At 52.3% G+C, this 15,805-nt stretch overlaps 4 protein-coding genes across 4 annotated transcripts; all 4 read right to left on the minus strand.

Annotated features, from left to right (window-relative positions):
* Positions 1 to 1,766: 1,766 nt before the first annotated feature.
* Z520_05403 (uncharacterized protein) lies at positions 1,767 to 3,465 on the minus strand (the record flags this gene model as incomplete). The annotated part of the gene is made up of 3 exons (XM_016775906.1): positions 1,767 to 2,300; positions 2,391 to 2,869; positions 2,937 to 3,465. The coding sequence occupies 3 exons, from the start codon at positions 3,463 to 3,465 to the stop codon at positions 1,767 to 1,769; spliced, it is 1,542 nt and encodes a 513-aa protein (XP_016633065.1).
* Positions 3,466 to 4,298: 833 nt separating this feature from the next.
* Z520_05404 (uncharacterized protein) lies at positions 4,299 to 6,284 on the minus strand (the record flags this gene model as incomplete). The annotated part of the gene is made up of 7 exons (XM_016775907.1): positions 4,299 to 4,352; positions 4,412 to 4,561; positions 4,620 to 4,948; positions 5,013 to 5,346; positions 5,403 to 5,728; positions 5,782 to 5,986; positions 6,081 to 6,284. 7 exons carry the CDS (start codon positions 6,282 to 6,284, stop codon positions 4,299 to 4,301), a joined length of 1,602 nt encoding a protein of 533 aa, XP_016633066.1.
* Positions 6,285 to 7,894: 1,610 nt separating this feature from the next.
* Positions 7,895 to 10,672, minus strand: Z520_05405 (uncharacterized protein; the record flags this gene model as incomplete). Its single annotated transcript, XM_016775908.1, has 2 exons — positions 7,895 to 9,772; positions 9,854 to 10,672. 2 exons carry the CDS (start codon positions 10,670 to 10,672, stop codon positions 7,895 to 7,897), a joined length of 2,697 nt encoding a protein of 898 aa, XP_016633067.1.
* Positions 10,673 to 11,108: 436 nt separating this feature from the next.
* On the minus strand, positions 11,109 to 11,915 carry Z520_05406 (translation machinery-associated protein 22; the record flags this gene model as incomplete). The annotated part of the gene is made up of 4 exons (XM_016775909.1): positions 11,109 to 11,512; positions 11,569 to 11,656; positions 11,735 to 11,754; positions 11,831 to 11,915. 4 exons carry the CDS (start codon positions 11,913 to 11,915, stop codon positions 11,109 to 11,111), a joined length of 597 nt encoding a protein of 198 aa, XP_016633068.1.
* Positions 11,916 to 15,805: the final 3,890 nt, after the last annotated feature.

Below are 15,805 nucleotides of genomic sequence, written 5' to 3' on the forward strand. Positions count from 1 at the left end.
TGTAATTCAAGGATAGGAGACGATGGCCGTACGAGGCTGCCTCGATCCTTTCAGCCATTGACTGCGCACGGGGTTCCGCACCGCATTGAGTCCGGTTGAGATTGACGTGTTTGTGAGATCTCAGGGAGGATGCGAGGGCCGGAGGAGCAGCAACCCACAAACGTGCCACGAACGTGTCACGAACGTGTCTGGAAGGCCGAGCAACGTGCGAAAGAACAAGGTATGGATTCGAAGAGAAAGATCAAGTCGTGGGATAGACAAAGTTATTCACTGGGGCGTGCACTACCGGACTTAGTGGGAAGATAGATTGTACCACAATAGAGTACCTCGTACAAACCATTGAGCACCTCACCTAACACCTTTGATTGCTTACCTTCTTGCCTTGCACAACCCACCTCACACAGCGCACAAGGAAAGAGCAAACAGCGCAAAAAAGGCAGTGACACGTTACGCCGTCTTGCATACCTAACAGGGATACCAGTATGCCAGACCCAACTTCCCTGGCGAATGATGAAACGCAACTCAACCTCACCGCATTTCCGCGATGACAATACCTCATCGTCTATTGGACAGCCCCCTTTCACCCACCTTCCCCTCCTCGCTGTGCACGCCTACAATGATCCGAGCAAAACGAAGCTCCACAAACCACCAAACATACATTAGAAATGGATTTCCGTTCGTTGGCCAGGGGAGCTGGTACACATGGCACGGGGTATGCATGTCGCCGTCATCGATGACGCAAACGACGCAATCCCTCAAAGTTGAGAGAGAAAAGGGAGGGGGCTTCGGAAACTCTAGACGAGGGAAGTTTTATCAGATTGAGATCAATGTGGGCAGAGGATCTAATCTGATGGAGCTGAGACCTCCGGTTTCGGCGGGCCGTGGAAATTCAAGAGTCAGATCCCATCGCAAGGACCTTTGGGGGAAGGGATGGAAGGAGATATATATGTGAGGCTGGGGGAAGAGAGATGAAGGATAGAGGGACGTCGATAAAGAATAGAGGAGAGAGAGAGATTGAGAGAGCCGTAAAAGGGCAATTCGAGGCCCTTCTTCCCTACTACCTCTTTTAGAATGAGGCTAAGGGTAAAGGAAGGGATAAGGGAGGAGGGAAAGTCAGAAGAGAGAGGTCATATCTTCCTGGGCAATTACCAGGGGACGACGCTAGAATCATTGATGTATGGATGGTACTTGGACCATGTACCAAGGATGATCGTAAGTCCTGCTTCATTTCTCTCTGCCTGTCGCTGACTGTCTGTATGCTGGAGTCAATGCATCACTGAGGCCTGGGTCCTAGATACAATCCCAGAGCCTTACAACGACAATGTCCACCTCTACTGGATCATCATAATCACCCCATGAACCCTAACCCTAACCCCGAATTTTATTTTTCCAGCACCTACATGTCCCGGAAGACAAGCAACCGCAATTCTAATCCATCGTAGTGGTTTAAGAAACATTCGTTCAACGCACCCGTCTGCTGATTTAGAGGCTGTAGATGAATTCGGGATTCTCCTTGTCGGTAAGATCAAGCCACCTGCACAGATATGAGTGTCAGCCATTGGACCCTTCGAATGCCGTTGGCAAAGACCGGGTTGGCAGTGAAGGGAGCAAGAGACAAGGAGGGAGCGCGAGAAACAGAGGATTGATTCCAATCGGCCGAGAACGACCGCCCTCGCCGCTCTCGCCGCCCTCCCTTTGTCTCAACGGCCTCTTTCCACCCGTCCTGGCACGAATTGCCAAAGAATCGCAAAGTGTGGGATGACAACTTACTCCTGATTTTCCAGCTTGACATATCCGGGCTCGGCCCGTTCTACCGCTTTCTTCTTGTTCATCCTCTTGCAATACCACCAGATGAAAGCAAGATCAACGAGGCATGCGCCCCAACAAACGATGATCGTTATCTCTGCCGGGCGATACTCAGGAGCGTCTTCGGGCCTAAAGACCTGCGGGCCGATGATGTTACCGACACAGTACCCGATGAGATACAATGCTGCCACTGTGGTTTTCTTGGTGTAACCCGCGACATTGGTGGAGATCAGGGAGAGCAAAGCCACGAAGGGGGTTGGGGACGCTTGAGTGAGATAATATCCTGCAAGGCGGCCACCGTCGTTGCTCAAGGGGAGAGCAACGATGAGAATCATGCCGAGCAGTGCAACTACCAACCCACCCATGGAGACGAGGAGTCGCTGGCCGAGACGATCGCCAAGCCAGCCACAGAACATCAGGGAGACGACTTCAACGGCGCCACCGGGCGTGCCGTACAGGAGAGATTGCTCGGGCGTGTAGCCGAAGGAAACAATCTAGAGACGTAGCATTAGAATATGCGCGAAGGAGAGTTTGTATCGACCATATGAAGAAAGCGGGGCAGGAGCACGACAGGAAATACACACCAGTTGTGAAAAGAAGTTGCTGATGCCTCCGTTAGGGATATCCGCGGTCAGGGCGTAGAAAGTGAATGCCCAGGTCAGTGGGTCCAGCAGGGCCTCCTTCAACTGATACCACTTGAAGTGTTTGTTGCCGATGCCCTGCTGGTTGATTCTCACTCTCTCGACGGCCAAGACTCGATCGCGAGGCTTCAACCACCGCGCATTGAGCTGGTTGTCCGGCATGACGAAGAAAAACACAATTCCCAGTACGGCCGTCAGACAGCCGTTGACCAGGAAGACGATTTTCCAGGGCGCGATGGCGGTCCCGTGCTTGCGAGCGCCGACGGCGATGCCATACGAGACGAGACCGCCAAAGATCTGACCGAAGCCGTTGAACGAAAACCAGAAGCCCGTGCGTGTGCCTTGCTCGCGCTTGGTGTACCATTGAGAAGTGAACAGGGCGAAACCTGGAGTGACGGCAGACTCCATAACACCCAAAAAGACTATATGGTCGTCAGATGGATGCATCGACGGTTTCAAGGGGTTCGTAAGATAAAGGACAACACATACATCGTACAGCAACGGCACCGCCAAAGTTGGAGACTGTGGCGAACAATGCCAGAACCGTGCCCCAGGCCACGACGCAAAAGGCAGAGTACTTGGCAAGCGGCAGTCTCTGCAGCAGTCGGTTTGTGGGATACTCCCAAGCCAGATAGCCAAAATAGAACATGCTGGAGAGCCACTGGTAGTCATCGCCGACAAGGTTGATGTCCTTCTTGATGCCCATGATACTGGCATATGACAAGGTAGTCTTATCAAGGTAATTCAACCCGTAGATGACACAGAGCAGTGGCATCAGATGCCAGTCGATTATGCGCAGGAGACGCTTGTTAGTAGCCTCGTCAATCTCGATGACTTCGCCGGCGGCGAAAGCCTTCATCGCCTCGTCGGCATCATTGCTGTGCTCGAGGATTCTTTTTGCTGCTGCAGCAGAAGATACCGACTCCTGCCGTTTCCCTATGTCCACCGGCGAGACGGAGCGGCCGCCAGGAAGGTTGTGGACCTCGACGGACTTCTCGTTGTCTTCGATATCGCCCATGGTTGTTGTCAACGTAGGACGATGACGAAAGGACCCGTTTGAGGAAGTAATGTGACGCCAACACAAGAACAAGGAGGAGTGTCGATATTACTCAAGGCACTCGGACCGTCAAGTAGTCGACACAAGAAGTACAGACATACGACAGAGTCGTCCAGAGACCAGGCGTCAAACAAAATAGAGTGCAGTTGACCTTTTAGACTTCAATGACAGTAGGAAAGTTTATCTCCCTCGGGATCTTCACCGAGACAACACCGACCATGAGGTCGCGATATCATTGATAGGCAGAGAGGAGGGGATTCAAGAGAGGTTGCATCAGAGATGAAGCCAAAGCCGGGGTTGGATAAGCAATTCGCAGAGTCCGCCTGTCGTTGCTCCATGTCGCGTGGTGGGATTGCATCAATCACAATGGAGGCTCAGAAAAGGGTCGAGCGCAGGGGGCAAATGGGAATAGCCATGATGCGAAGCATGTATGCGCCTCCGCGTGGCTGGATAGAGATAGGAAGGAGGGAGACGATCGACACTGATAGTTTGGCGCGACGTCAATGGCGCGGCGAGTGCCAAGTGGGATCTTCATGTATACTTTAAACCGGTTCGGGAAGGTATGGACCAGCCCGCATCAAGTCAATCAATCGACCACTCGGTGGGATGGCCAGGCAGAAGATAAACTCGCCCTGAGAGCGGCAAATTCCCACGCGATATCTTGTGGCATTTGTACCCGAATTCATGCGGACATGTCCTTTCTTTGGAAAATGGTTGATCTGGGGCTTCAAGGGGAGGGTATCATAAATCATGTATATAGACCACGTCTTCAGGCACATATCACATCCCGCTCTCTACATTGACCTCTTTCCATACGGCTCGAAAGGCATGGCAATGGCCACGAGTGCCTGTCCCGCCTGTCAGTACCTGCTTTGACATGCAGCTTCGTAAAACGACATCCACTTACCATGGCGATGTAGAGGGATGCACAGATGTAGATGGGAGCACTTGTGGCGGTGTTGGAGTACTCCGCCACAAATGCACTCACGAGACCCATAACCCGATTGCAACCGACTGCGATACCATTTCCCGTAGCTCTGTGGGCGGACGGCAAACTCTAAACAAGCCGTTAGTATCTCCATGGAATCTGTCGGCCTGGACCCTGTAGGACTTACCTCGGGGGTATATGCATAGAGTGTACCATAGTAAACGTTGACGAAGAAGTAAATGGCACATGTGAAGCCGATATTCTGAGCCGGAGTGCGCACGGCAGTGTACGCGAAGAAAAAGGCCATGGAGATCAGAGCACCAATCACCATTGTATATCTTCGTCCCAGGAGCTTCCAGTTGCACATGAACCCGGCAAGGACGGGCCCGAAGATGCCAACCGTATTCGTGATCATGTAGTTTCGCCAGGTGTAGTACGCACCGCTCTGCCCAGTCTGAGCCCCACGACTGGCGAGGAACTGGGGCAGAAAAACGTAGAACAGCGGATACGCGAGTCCTAATGAGCTTGATGTTAGCCTCAAGTGTTCGGCACACTGTGGACGCCATCCTCCTGCACTTACCGATCAAGGTCCAGGAGAACCAAATCAAGCCAGTAGAGATCCCGAGTTTCTTTGTTTCGAAGAGGCCACGCAGATGAGCCACAAACTCCGAAAACCCGTATCGCGATTTTCCGTATGTGGATTTAATTGGGCCGCACGCCTCGAGCTGCTCAATGGTGAGCGAGCAAGGCCTGTTGTATTTGGCAGCAATCGAATGGAAAGTGTTGACAACTTCTTGGTCTAGGCCCTTTGCCAGGAGGTACTTTGGAGTCTCCTTGAGCCGGATGACCGTCACACGGAGGATACTAAGAACGAACACCAGTGCTCCGTTTGAGTACCAGACATAACGCCAGCCCTAATGACAAGCTATTAGCACGTATTGACTGTTTGAACAAGGACGGGGAAAGTTACCATATTGTTGTGATAGGTGCAAGTCGCGTGGCTTGAGCAATTGTACTTGCCAATCGAGAGAAATGGCCATGCGAAGGCCGCCGCGATCACCGGAGCGAGCCCCCACCAGCATGCCATTAGAGTCAGAAGCCATTGCTTGTTGCCAGGAAGGTATTCGAGGAACACAGTGGTGTCGAGGATCAAGTTGCCTCCAGAACCGAACGCTGCCAACGCCGTGAAGGCACCCAGGGCACACCAATTAGGAGAGGCACCAGCACAGACGGCAAAGATCGAACAGCTGAACAAGGAGACATTGAAAGCGAATCGACGACCAATTACATCGGCACCTTTTAATCTGTCAGTAGTGATAGACAGCTCAAAATCTGTCAGAAAAACCTACTCAAGCCCCAGAACAAGGCCCCAATCAACATGCCACAGTATGCAGCCACGGTAAGACCGTTTTTGAAAGAAGGGTTGAATTCGAGTGCGGCTTGACCGGAAGTGACTGATTGCAGCAGCAAAATCAACGAGTCGGCTGCGTAGCCAAAGCCATTGAGGAAGAAAAGCTTCAGATGCATGTTAGTCCAACCGATTTCGTCGATGGCCTATGCAAGTTTGGTCAGCGAACCGTCCACATTTAAGTTCGGTGTGCTACACTCGTGACTCCGAGGCATTGCGCATCTTTTGGGGAAGACTGACAGCGTTCACAAGACGCATTTTCTTATCAAGGACAGGATCGACATCGTTCATGGAGAAGATTTGGCCTTCGACCGTGTTCTCGTCGATTGCTTGCACAGAGATGCTGTGGCGCACCCTCTCGCTAAGAGAGTGCTGGCGATGATGGACATCTTTCGAGTCGGCATGGCTTTCAACCACCTCTTTTGTCTGATAATCGGTAGACATGACGACTAAATCTCAATCCGTCAAGAAGGGTACGTGTAGGGTAGCAATGCCGTGTATAACAACGTCGCAGGCGATTGAACCTATTGAAAGGCTCGCAACTCGAGGAACAAACTAGGCTTCCTCCTCTTTTCCTGACGGACCGTTTCTTTTTATTCTCTTGTGTCGCACGGGGGACGGGTCAGAGTCACGAAAGAGAGAAAGACCCAAGGTAGAGATGCAGGGACAGCAGCAGATTTATCAATGCGAAGAAAAATCCACAGACTCGGGCTTGACGTGGGCCCTTGCCCCATATCCTTGACAGTCGATTGGGAGCCCATACCCACGATTCGCACGAGGGAACGATCCCTAGCCGTCGCCGAGTTGACATCAAAGCTAGGTGGGTTAGCTCGAGGTGAGTGGATGCTGTATGGAGAGGAGGAGACTGCCAGCGTAACGATCAGCCAGACCTTATCGGATGGGCATACCTCGCTAGACCAACTAAGACCATTGAAAGACACGCGACAAGCAGCACAAGACACACGACAGGCGACCTTTGCTGTAACGCTGCGGTCGATTTGCCCTGCTGCAACCAATCCGAGTCGCTAAGGCTGACGACAGTAACGAACTGCAAAGCCATGACGAAAGACTGCACCAGGCGGTTTGGAGGCGGCCGTGATGTAGATCTGGTGGCACTAGAGGAAAGAAAAACCGCCTCCAAGCCCGACCGAGGCATCAAGAAGAGCGCAGGAGATTGGTAGTGATTCGGTCATCTGGCCAGGCGCGGGGCAATGGCGGGGTGCCACTGGGCTTGTGGGCTCTGGCTTTAGGCCTGGTGTGGCTTAGAGCCCCTGCAGTGAGCCTCATGAACTGCAAAAGACAGTGAGGGCTTGGGTTAAAAGGCCCTGTAACAGGCTAGACCCTTTGCCTAGAAGCCCACGCTTGGGGGGAAGCCTCGGCGGGAAAGGCAAATGCGCCGTGAAATCTTCCTCTCTGTTCAATTACCTTTTCCGCTGCCCACTATTGCTGACGGCGCCAATCGTGACCCCAGAACTAGCAACGTGCCTAGAGCGTAGGGGGAGAAAAAAGAGTCGTCATTTTCATTTCCTCTCGGACCACTGAGGCCGAGGTTTGTTCGAAAAGATTGTTGGCAACTTACCTCTTGAGGTATTGAAGGCAAATGCTCGCATGTCTTATCATCAAAAGAACACAAGCGGTAAATCCCGTTGGCTGCATGTCTTCGTGGCAGGAGACCCTTTCCTCGGTGGCACCGAAACACGGCGCAATCTGAACAGGTTTCTTCACAGATACTGCACCTCCGGCTGACACCTTGCAGTAGAGAGCGGCCAAGCGATACAACCCTTTGATGTCTCAATTGATTCGAATTGGACGCCAACCGACCACGCGTTTGCGCAAACACGATATCAGGGTATCTCAACGACGAAATCCGCAAAAAACTCCGTTTCATCTCCTTTTTGGGTGCCATCAGACTCCATCGCTAACCCAAACGTAGCCTTGCTGTTCTCTCCGAGATAACGTCAATCTCTGGGATCCTGGTATATCCAAAGTACAGTCCTGAAGAAGGGGCTCTCCCTGGTCGCCTGTGCCCTTGCTCGCCTCGAGACCCTCCAGCATCATATCTCATAGTAGTAGTCATCATCCAGACCTTCTCGGCTCGGAATCTCAGGACCATCCATTCCGTCCATCCCCTCTACAATCCCCTCCTCGTCATTGAATCGTACGTTCAGGAGCCGGACTTTCAGCCCATAGTCGCTGATCATGTGTATGAGACTGTTGGTTTCGGCTGTGATTGGCTGTTGGTCCAGGAGCATCAAAAGTCCATCGAGCCATTCTGAGGCAAGACTGTGACTGTTTGGGTGGAAGGTAAGAAGGACCGATTCTTTGGATCCATTCCGGGCTGAGGACGTCTTTGAGGAAGTTCTCGAATGCCCTTCTCGGTTGCCACGGGATTTGGGCAGATAGCCATGGATCGTGATCTTGTTTGTGGTGAACCGGTCATGCAGCAATTCTTTGAGCGTCGAGTCCGAGCCGATGGATGACCTGTCATTGGCCGTTACATTGGAAACCACAGATGATACGATCGAGAGATCGATCTTGTCCCGGAGACTCGCAGCGGACGGTGACTGCTCCTCCTTTTCATCAAAGTCACCCCAATGTAAGTGTTTGCGGTTCTCCGAGAGCCTGATGAATCGGTAGCCGTGCGCTGCATTTTGAACCAAACTATCCTCCGTTACAGGGCCCCCGCCTTCTTGATCCGTATATGTTCCGTTGGGAAACCAAGCTCCAGCCAACAGGCACCGGATCCTCTGCTCCTTGACGAATTGCAAAGCTTCGCCTTGCAACTCTTCCTTAACTCCACGGAGGTGCTGGCCCCAGACGTCTTCGTACGTCAGCTCCAGGAGCTCCATCTGCAGCTCACGAAGTTTGCCGTATTCAAAGGCAGCCATCTCTTTCTCGATATCTTCAATCCCCTTGGTGCGATCTGCTCCACCAACGACACTCTCCACCAAAATCCGGACCAGCTCGACAATCTTGGGGAAATCATCCACTTCAGCCCCCGTGGCCTTCCATAATCTGAAGAAGGCATGTAATCCGGCGACGTGTAAACGGCTCCAGTGCAGCAACAAAGGTTTGAAGACTTTGTCAAAGTTGGTCCGGCTCTCCAATGCGAGGTAGCTTTTGGAATCCTCCAGGTCCATCTTGTCTACTTCGAAATGCTCAAAGAGAATTGCCGTCAACGTCAAACTTGCCCGGGCCAACGGACACCTTTGCTGCTCCGGCAGCACTGATTGTTCCAGAAGAATATTCTGGAACTCATCTTGGTATTTCCGGACGTAGTCGGAAAGGTCCATCATCCCCAGAAAACCCATATCTGCGAAATCTGGCTCCGGGTTCTCGCTGGTGAACCCAAGCCGCCTCCATTTGAGTGGATTGTGCTTTGGCTTGGATTCTCCGTTTCGAACCTCGTATTCGGGTTGTTTTTCTGGGTTGCTGGACAGATGGACGGCTTTGATGGTCCGTCTGTGTTCTGGCTTAACTAAGTCCACGGGCACGTCTCTCCACCTCCTCAGCAATATCTTGGTCAATGCTTGGAATTCAAGCAAGGGATGCGCCAAATCTTGCAGCGCCGAACTCTGCATCAGCACGTATACTGCCTTGATGACCCCAAGATCTTGTATTCGTTTGATAAATTTAGGCCATTCGGTTTCATTGTCATTTGTGATCGCATCGCGCATAAGCGAATTGATCAATTGTAGGGCGTTGGCGCACAGAGCATGGTCAGCGGAAGACAACCTTGTCACCAGCATCTCGAGGAACTGCGGGTATACTGCAAGCGCCGGTTTCAAGGCTTGAAACCCGCCGGCATTGTTATTGGAATTGATTTGAGAGGATCGATCGGCATGATACGGTCGGGAAACGATGGAGACAAGTATTGCCATTGCGCCTCGGAGAATGTTCACTAAAGGTTGGCACACAACCAGTTGCACCACCTGGCAGTGGAAAGCGCATCAGTCAGTGGTGCACGTTCCTTGCGATAGCCTGGATGAGGGAAACCTTGCCTTCTGAACAACCTCATCATTGACGGCCTCCCACCCTTGGTCGACCTCTAACAGCCTGGCAAAGCTGGCTAGACTATATGCGAGGGTATTTCCACTACTTTCGAGGACGAGCGTGCGCAGTTGAGGCAGGCCGCCCGCAAGCACGAAATGCTCCGCAAAGGAAGGGTCGTTGATGAGCGACTGCAGCTTGAAAGCTGCCATTTTGCGGCTTGCATCTTCTGGACTCGACAGACCGGTGAGCAGATCCGCGAGGTTAGGGGTCAGAGTCGGGTTATTGGGATCCATTTTGGTCAACTCAGACCAGACATGAGCGTTCGAAGGCAGTCGAGCAGTCGAGGTCAGCGTGTCAGTAGGCAAGATGTTGACTTTGGACACCTCGCTGTCATCGCCATGCTGGAGTCTGCGCGGTCTGTCTGGTACCAATGACAAGGGGGGTTCGCGTTGTTGACGGTGCCGATTGAACTGGAGGGCGAATAGTGAGCGAGCCCAAGACGCACTGCTTGAGTGGCTGCTCAGGGACATTTTGTTTGGCGATTGAGGGCTAGTGAACCCAGGCACTGGTGGTTCCCCGCTAGGGGCAAGCCCGCGTGGCCCGTTAGGCTCGGCTTCAGCTGGTATAATAATGGAACGGGCAGGACCAGAATCAGCATCATGTGCCGCCTGCGCTCGACGGCGGAAGCGTGACCATGACGTCAACCATGGATTCTTTTTCAGTGTCGACAGCAATCCGATATGCGAATCGACCTCGACATTCACAGTCTGAGAAGAGCTGCCGTCGCAAGAAACCCAGTCAGAGGAGCTGTCTGAAGATGGACACTCGCGGCCAGACATGTTGGACCGTCAAGCACCCACGGAATTTGTGATTTGAGACACGCTGCACAATGAACAGGAAAGGGAATTGAGAAGACGTTGCTTGAGAAGTCCAGCTTTAAGCAGCGGCGGCAGAGATGAGTTGCTATTGACAGCCTGGGTGAAGCATGCTGCACTTCTGGGTACTAGGCGCGCCCCATGGTCTACCATGGTGCTTCGAAGGTCTTTTGGTTTGTGGAAGAAATTTTGAGAGCCTCACCCACGCAGCTGGATATTGCTGGGTTCCGCATGCACAGTTTCAACTGAGCATCGCTCTCTTCAGCTCGACTCCCGTCATTAGATCATGTCCTTGTGCAGGTCGGGATTTGACCTCTGGATCTCAGCACATGCTACCGGCTTGTATGCGTCGTCCTTCGACCATATTGCTCTCCAGACATAGTTGTCCAACCCTTGCCTTTCAAGCTTTCTTCTTTGTATCATCCTTCATATCCAAATTATCCTCTGGGATCTCAGGATACTTCTCTTGCAGCCAGTCATATAGATCATCACTCACATCACCTTGCACAGTGATTTCCTCCCCGCCCGCAGCCGTCTTGGTGACACTACTTCCCGTCGCGAATTTTTTGCCCAGCTCTTTGGCCACCTTTTTCAAATCCAGGCCATGGTCCTCCAAGCCCGAAACAACAGTAACGTACTTCCGCTTGTTTCGTTCCACACGCTTTATCAGGACGATGGCTTCAGCTTTTCGTTCCGCCTCGCGCTGTTCGGCTGCAGCAGCTTTGGCAGTCTTTTTGGCAGCATCTTTCTCTGCCCTTTTCTGGGCGTCGACCGACAGGGCTGATAGATTCGCGTTCAATGCTTCTGTGGAAGAGCTCTGGTTAGACCCTCGGACAGGTAGAGGTGATTGGACCGCAAACCTTCCGAGTATAACTTCTGGTGCATGTCAGGGTGGTTCTTCTGGAGCCATTCTTCGCACTTCTTGACGGTCCCGCCGAACTCGCAATACTAGATGATCGTAAAGTCGAGTCAGTTGTCCGCCAGTCGCATCAGTTGAGCTTTTGCCTCTGGAGATGTTGGCCGTACCTCGGGTGGAAGGGTGCAAACTGTAGGTATCCCGGTTTTAGCATCAGCATCAATCCTCGGTTCATTGGGTCTATCCGGAATACAATGAGTGCCCACCTCCGCAATAGACAACCTTTCTGGCAGAAGGCCCTGCAGCAGCACCAGCGCCCGGGGCTGGCTCTGTTGCGACCTCCGCCGACATCAGGATTTTAGGCTGAAAAGGACCACTGTTGAGGTAGTCAAGTCACACCTGTGGTTAATGATAGAGCCCGCCGACGGTGGTGTTGCATGTGGCTTGTCGCAAATTGTCTCGGCCACTCATCAAACAGATACGACGCTACGCAGTCGCACTCGTAATCGGCTGGTCCCTTGCGGCGGCAGTGGTGGTGGTGGTGGTGCACTGGCAGCGGGAGGATGATTGCCAAGCCATGGGCGGTAAATCTTCGGGTGGAGGCCCTGGCTCGGCTGGTGGAATGTCACATGTTTGGGCGTCCAGCATTCCGCTGAACTTACTCGGTACATCCCACGATATCTTACTTCGCGCATTGACTCGCTGACCACCGCAGCATATCTTGACCGATTTTCACGTGCAATTTGCATGGGGATGTTTGAGATGCAGCATTCCCATGAAGATGGCAGGGATCCAGCCACTTGAGTTGATGCGAAGCTGTTGCGCCATGTCTCCATATTGTTATCAATATTTCCCCAGTGTTACGCAGCTTTATCTGACCACTCCTCCCATCTCATCAAAGTCATTCCTTTTCGGTTAGGACTTGCGGATTATCCTTCGACGAGGAACCTTGTCGTGGTCCGTGTCACACGAAATGGGCCTACCAGAGCTGATATTGTCCCTCCCCCAGCGAGATGCTGCAGTCTCGTATCGAGTCTGCTGGTAATAATGAGACTTTTTGCCATGAGAATTGCCGACTGCGAGATACTCCACTGTTCCTGTCCTAAGCTACCGGCCCCTTGTGTTTGACACACAGATATGACAGCTCATCAGAAGAATCAAACGGCATGAGCATGGCATGCTTGAATGATCGACCTGGGTTCTTGCTCCTGTCTCCAGTTTTCTCATGCGAGGCCCACAACGGTCGCCATGAGCAAAGTAACGGGCGTGCATCAATCACTTGCAGATGGATCAAATTTTCTCTCTCCATTCCCCCCAACGTACAAGAATTCCCACCAGGTGCAGTGGACTCCTCCACACAATCACATCTTGGGGCTCCTCAATGTCGACTCTGGTTGCCTGAGAAATATTTTCTCGAGGTAGCTCTGGGAATGAACGATTCCCAGGGTTTGAGATACAGTTGCCACAACGCACTATCTTTGGGCTACAGCACCCGCTTCAGGAAAGCCAAGGGGTCCAGGCTTTTCGATACTACAAAACGCAGGCTAGAGGACGGAACAAGTCGGGCGAAACCTAGCTTTGTTAACTGACTCCGGTTCCGTCATGCTTGTTTAGCATATGCCAAAATTGGTACTTCCTTGGGTCATCCACCTTTTCTCCTTGTCCGAGTACGTCTCCAGCCTTGCCCCCAGAGCCCCTCACTCGTGGGTCAATTGAAGTGCTTTTGACGGTGTCCTGCCAACAGTGGACGGGCTCGACCGGACTAGAGGACATGAGAACATCTAGAGAGATGAGAAGTTAAGCCTCCACTCTCTGATCTCTTCATCGATATGCTAGGCAAAGTGGGCTACCGGAAACAACGGAGCACCAGAAGCGCCCGTGCCGGCCGTCAGTGGAGATCCAACAGCACATCAACGCTCTGAGAGCAGAGCTGGTGCTGCTTTTTTGCATAGCAGTGGTCAACAAAGAGTATGAGCGTTACACAACGTTGGAACGCCATTCTTGCCCACGGCACGGGTCTGCCAAGGTTGACAACCCCGTGGCACATTGCAGAGAAGGTAGTGGTGCCCAGAAATGTATGCCCTTGGAGGGACCGTACCTCGTAGAGTGACACCTCTTCCATTGTGCACGCCCATGCGGTAGATCCACACGTTCATCGCTGACACGCACTGAGGGCCAACTAAAGTGTCAAAGAGAGTCTCGCTCGTCTGGGCCGGCGGAGGTGCTTGCAGACACCTATCAATCAGCTTATATGGATCTGACAGGCCCAGCAGCAGGATCGACCTATCCATAATTCGAGGTCGTGATGGGCCACCCCAAGGGGTTTCGAAGTCGTCAATGGGACGAACAAAGCCCCGTCAGCACGCTTCTTCAATGCTACGAACGTTGCTTGAATGAGGCTTGAAAGCGCCTAGTTACCAGAGGATCTCTCTCGGCGCATCTAGGCCTTCCATTTGGGCATGTTCAAGACATTTGACACGTAAGTATCCCTGGTATTGACCACAGCGTCTCCTAAGAAACAACAAACTCGCGCCGGCTGCTGACCAATACGAACGGGAACAATCCTAGGATCAAAGGGATGGAGAATGCTGCACCCTGACGACTAGCCGTGCCGACGTCGAAAGATACGAACCTTCTCTGAATGGAGATGTCCTCAATTTGGTCTGCCTTCCTAGATGGGTCTTTCGTCTTAGCATCTGTTGTCTGTTGATCTCCAGTCTAGAGACCCTATTAGCAAAGCCTTATCAGCGGGCATTTCTCGCCATCATTAGCATGGATTGAGTTGACGTGACTTTTTCGTCGAATGAGACGTCAACCGAAATCCTCATTGACAGCAAGAAAAATGTGGTAGATGCTCCAAAGGTCTGTGCATATATCCCTCAGCTGTGGCGAAGGAAGCAAGCTAGTTGAGGAAATCTTCCTGGCTAAGAGCGTGGTAAGGCTTTGTACTGGCCTAATCCTCGGTCAACGGCTCTGGGTCATGGATGACAATACTGCACCACCGCCGAATCCTTGTCTTGAGCAGGTTGAGGGTCGAGGTAGGATGCAATATTCCGACCACAAGCCCGGCCAGAAGGGTGACGGGGAGACAACCAATTGGAACTGCTGCTTCTGAGGTGCGATGCGAGAATGAGCACCAGAATGGTCAGATAGTTGAAACGCAAAGAGGGCGCTCGGGCTGGCAAGAGATGCAATATCCCTGCAAGCCGCTGAAGTGGATAATGTGCATGTTCCAGGCGATGGACCTTTTTGGATTTAGCAAGCGGAGATGCCCTCGGTGTCCAATGTGTTTTGGATCTGATTTTACTGGACGGCGTTATACGACTGCCGTGAAGGAATTTTGTGCACTGGGCTGCGTTATTCCATTGAGTTCGTTGTCTGAGGTGTGTGGGCAAGGGGATTGGGTCTGGACATGGATAGGAAGAGGCTACTGTGCCGCCCTCAAGTCTTAGTGTGAGCAGTATCAGGGAAATTTCGGGTGGCGCATCCGTAGCTGTGGCTCATGGTTGCGACGCAGAGTGGGATGCATGGCTGGTGGACCGTTGATAAAATTTCATAGCTCAAGGTAGTCTGTGGTGGTCGATGGAAGAGGGCAAGATGTATCTGGCCAGGTCATTGTTTCAATTAGATGGCGTTTTCAACATGAAAAGTGGTGCGACCCCAGGCTCCATCAGCCCCAGCCAAGGTCATTGTTACCGTGGGCTCCTTTGACCGAGAAGGCAGCAGCAGTCAAGGCAAGTTCCATCTTGTAAGGACGGGTATAGGGCTTGGTTGAAATATCCGGAAGCAAGGATCCTGAAAGGTGTTGTGGCTTGCAGGTGTGCCGCGTTATCAGTGGGAGGGACGTGGGATGTTGTTGCTTGCAATGGAGGGTGAAGGAGGGGTACAGAGACCCGGATACCGAGAGACCAAGAAGCCGACATGACAGCGGGGAAAGACGAGGGCTGTGAGTCAGAGAATGAAAAGACGAGGGGGAAGAAGCCGTCAATGCATCTATCTGGTAAGTCCCGTCGTATTCAAGTTGCCAATGTTGTATCCACGGGTGGAAGTGACTGGATTGACACAACAAAGACTCGGGGATTCTTTACCATCAGGAAGGACAATGAGGAATGGCAGATTATGACAGACAAGCCATGGCAGGAGATGGGAATCGCCGCTCAGGTAATCATGCTCGATCTGATCTGCGGTGAGAACTCTACTTTAAAAATACCTCGCGCCTAAGCGAATCTTATATGGGACCA

The sequence above is a fragment of the Fonsecaea multimorphosa genome, assembly GCF_000836435.1.
Source record: "Fonsecaea multimorphosa CBS 102226 unplaced genomic scaffold supercont1.9, whole genome shotgun sequence".
Lineage (NCBI taxonomy): Eukaryota > Fungi > Ascomycota > Eurotiomycetes > Chaetothyriales > Herpotrichiellaceae > Fonsecaea > Fonsecaea multimorphosa.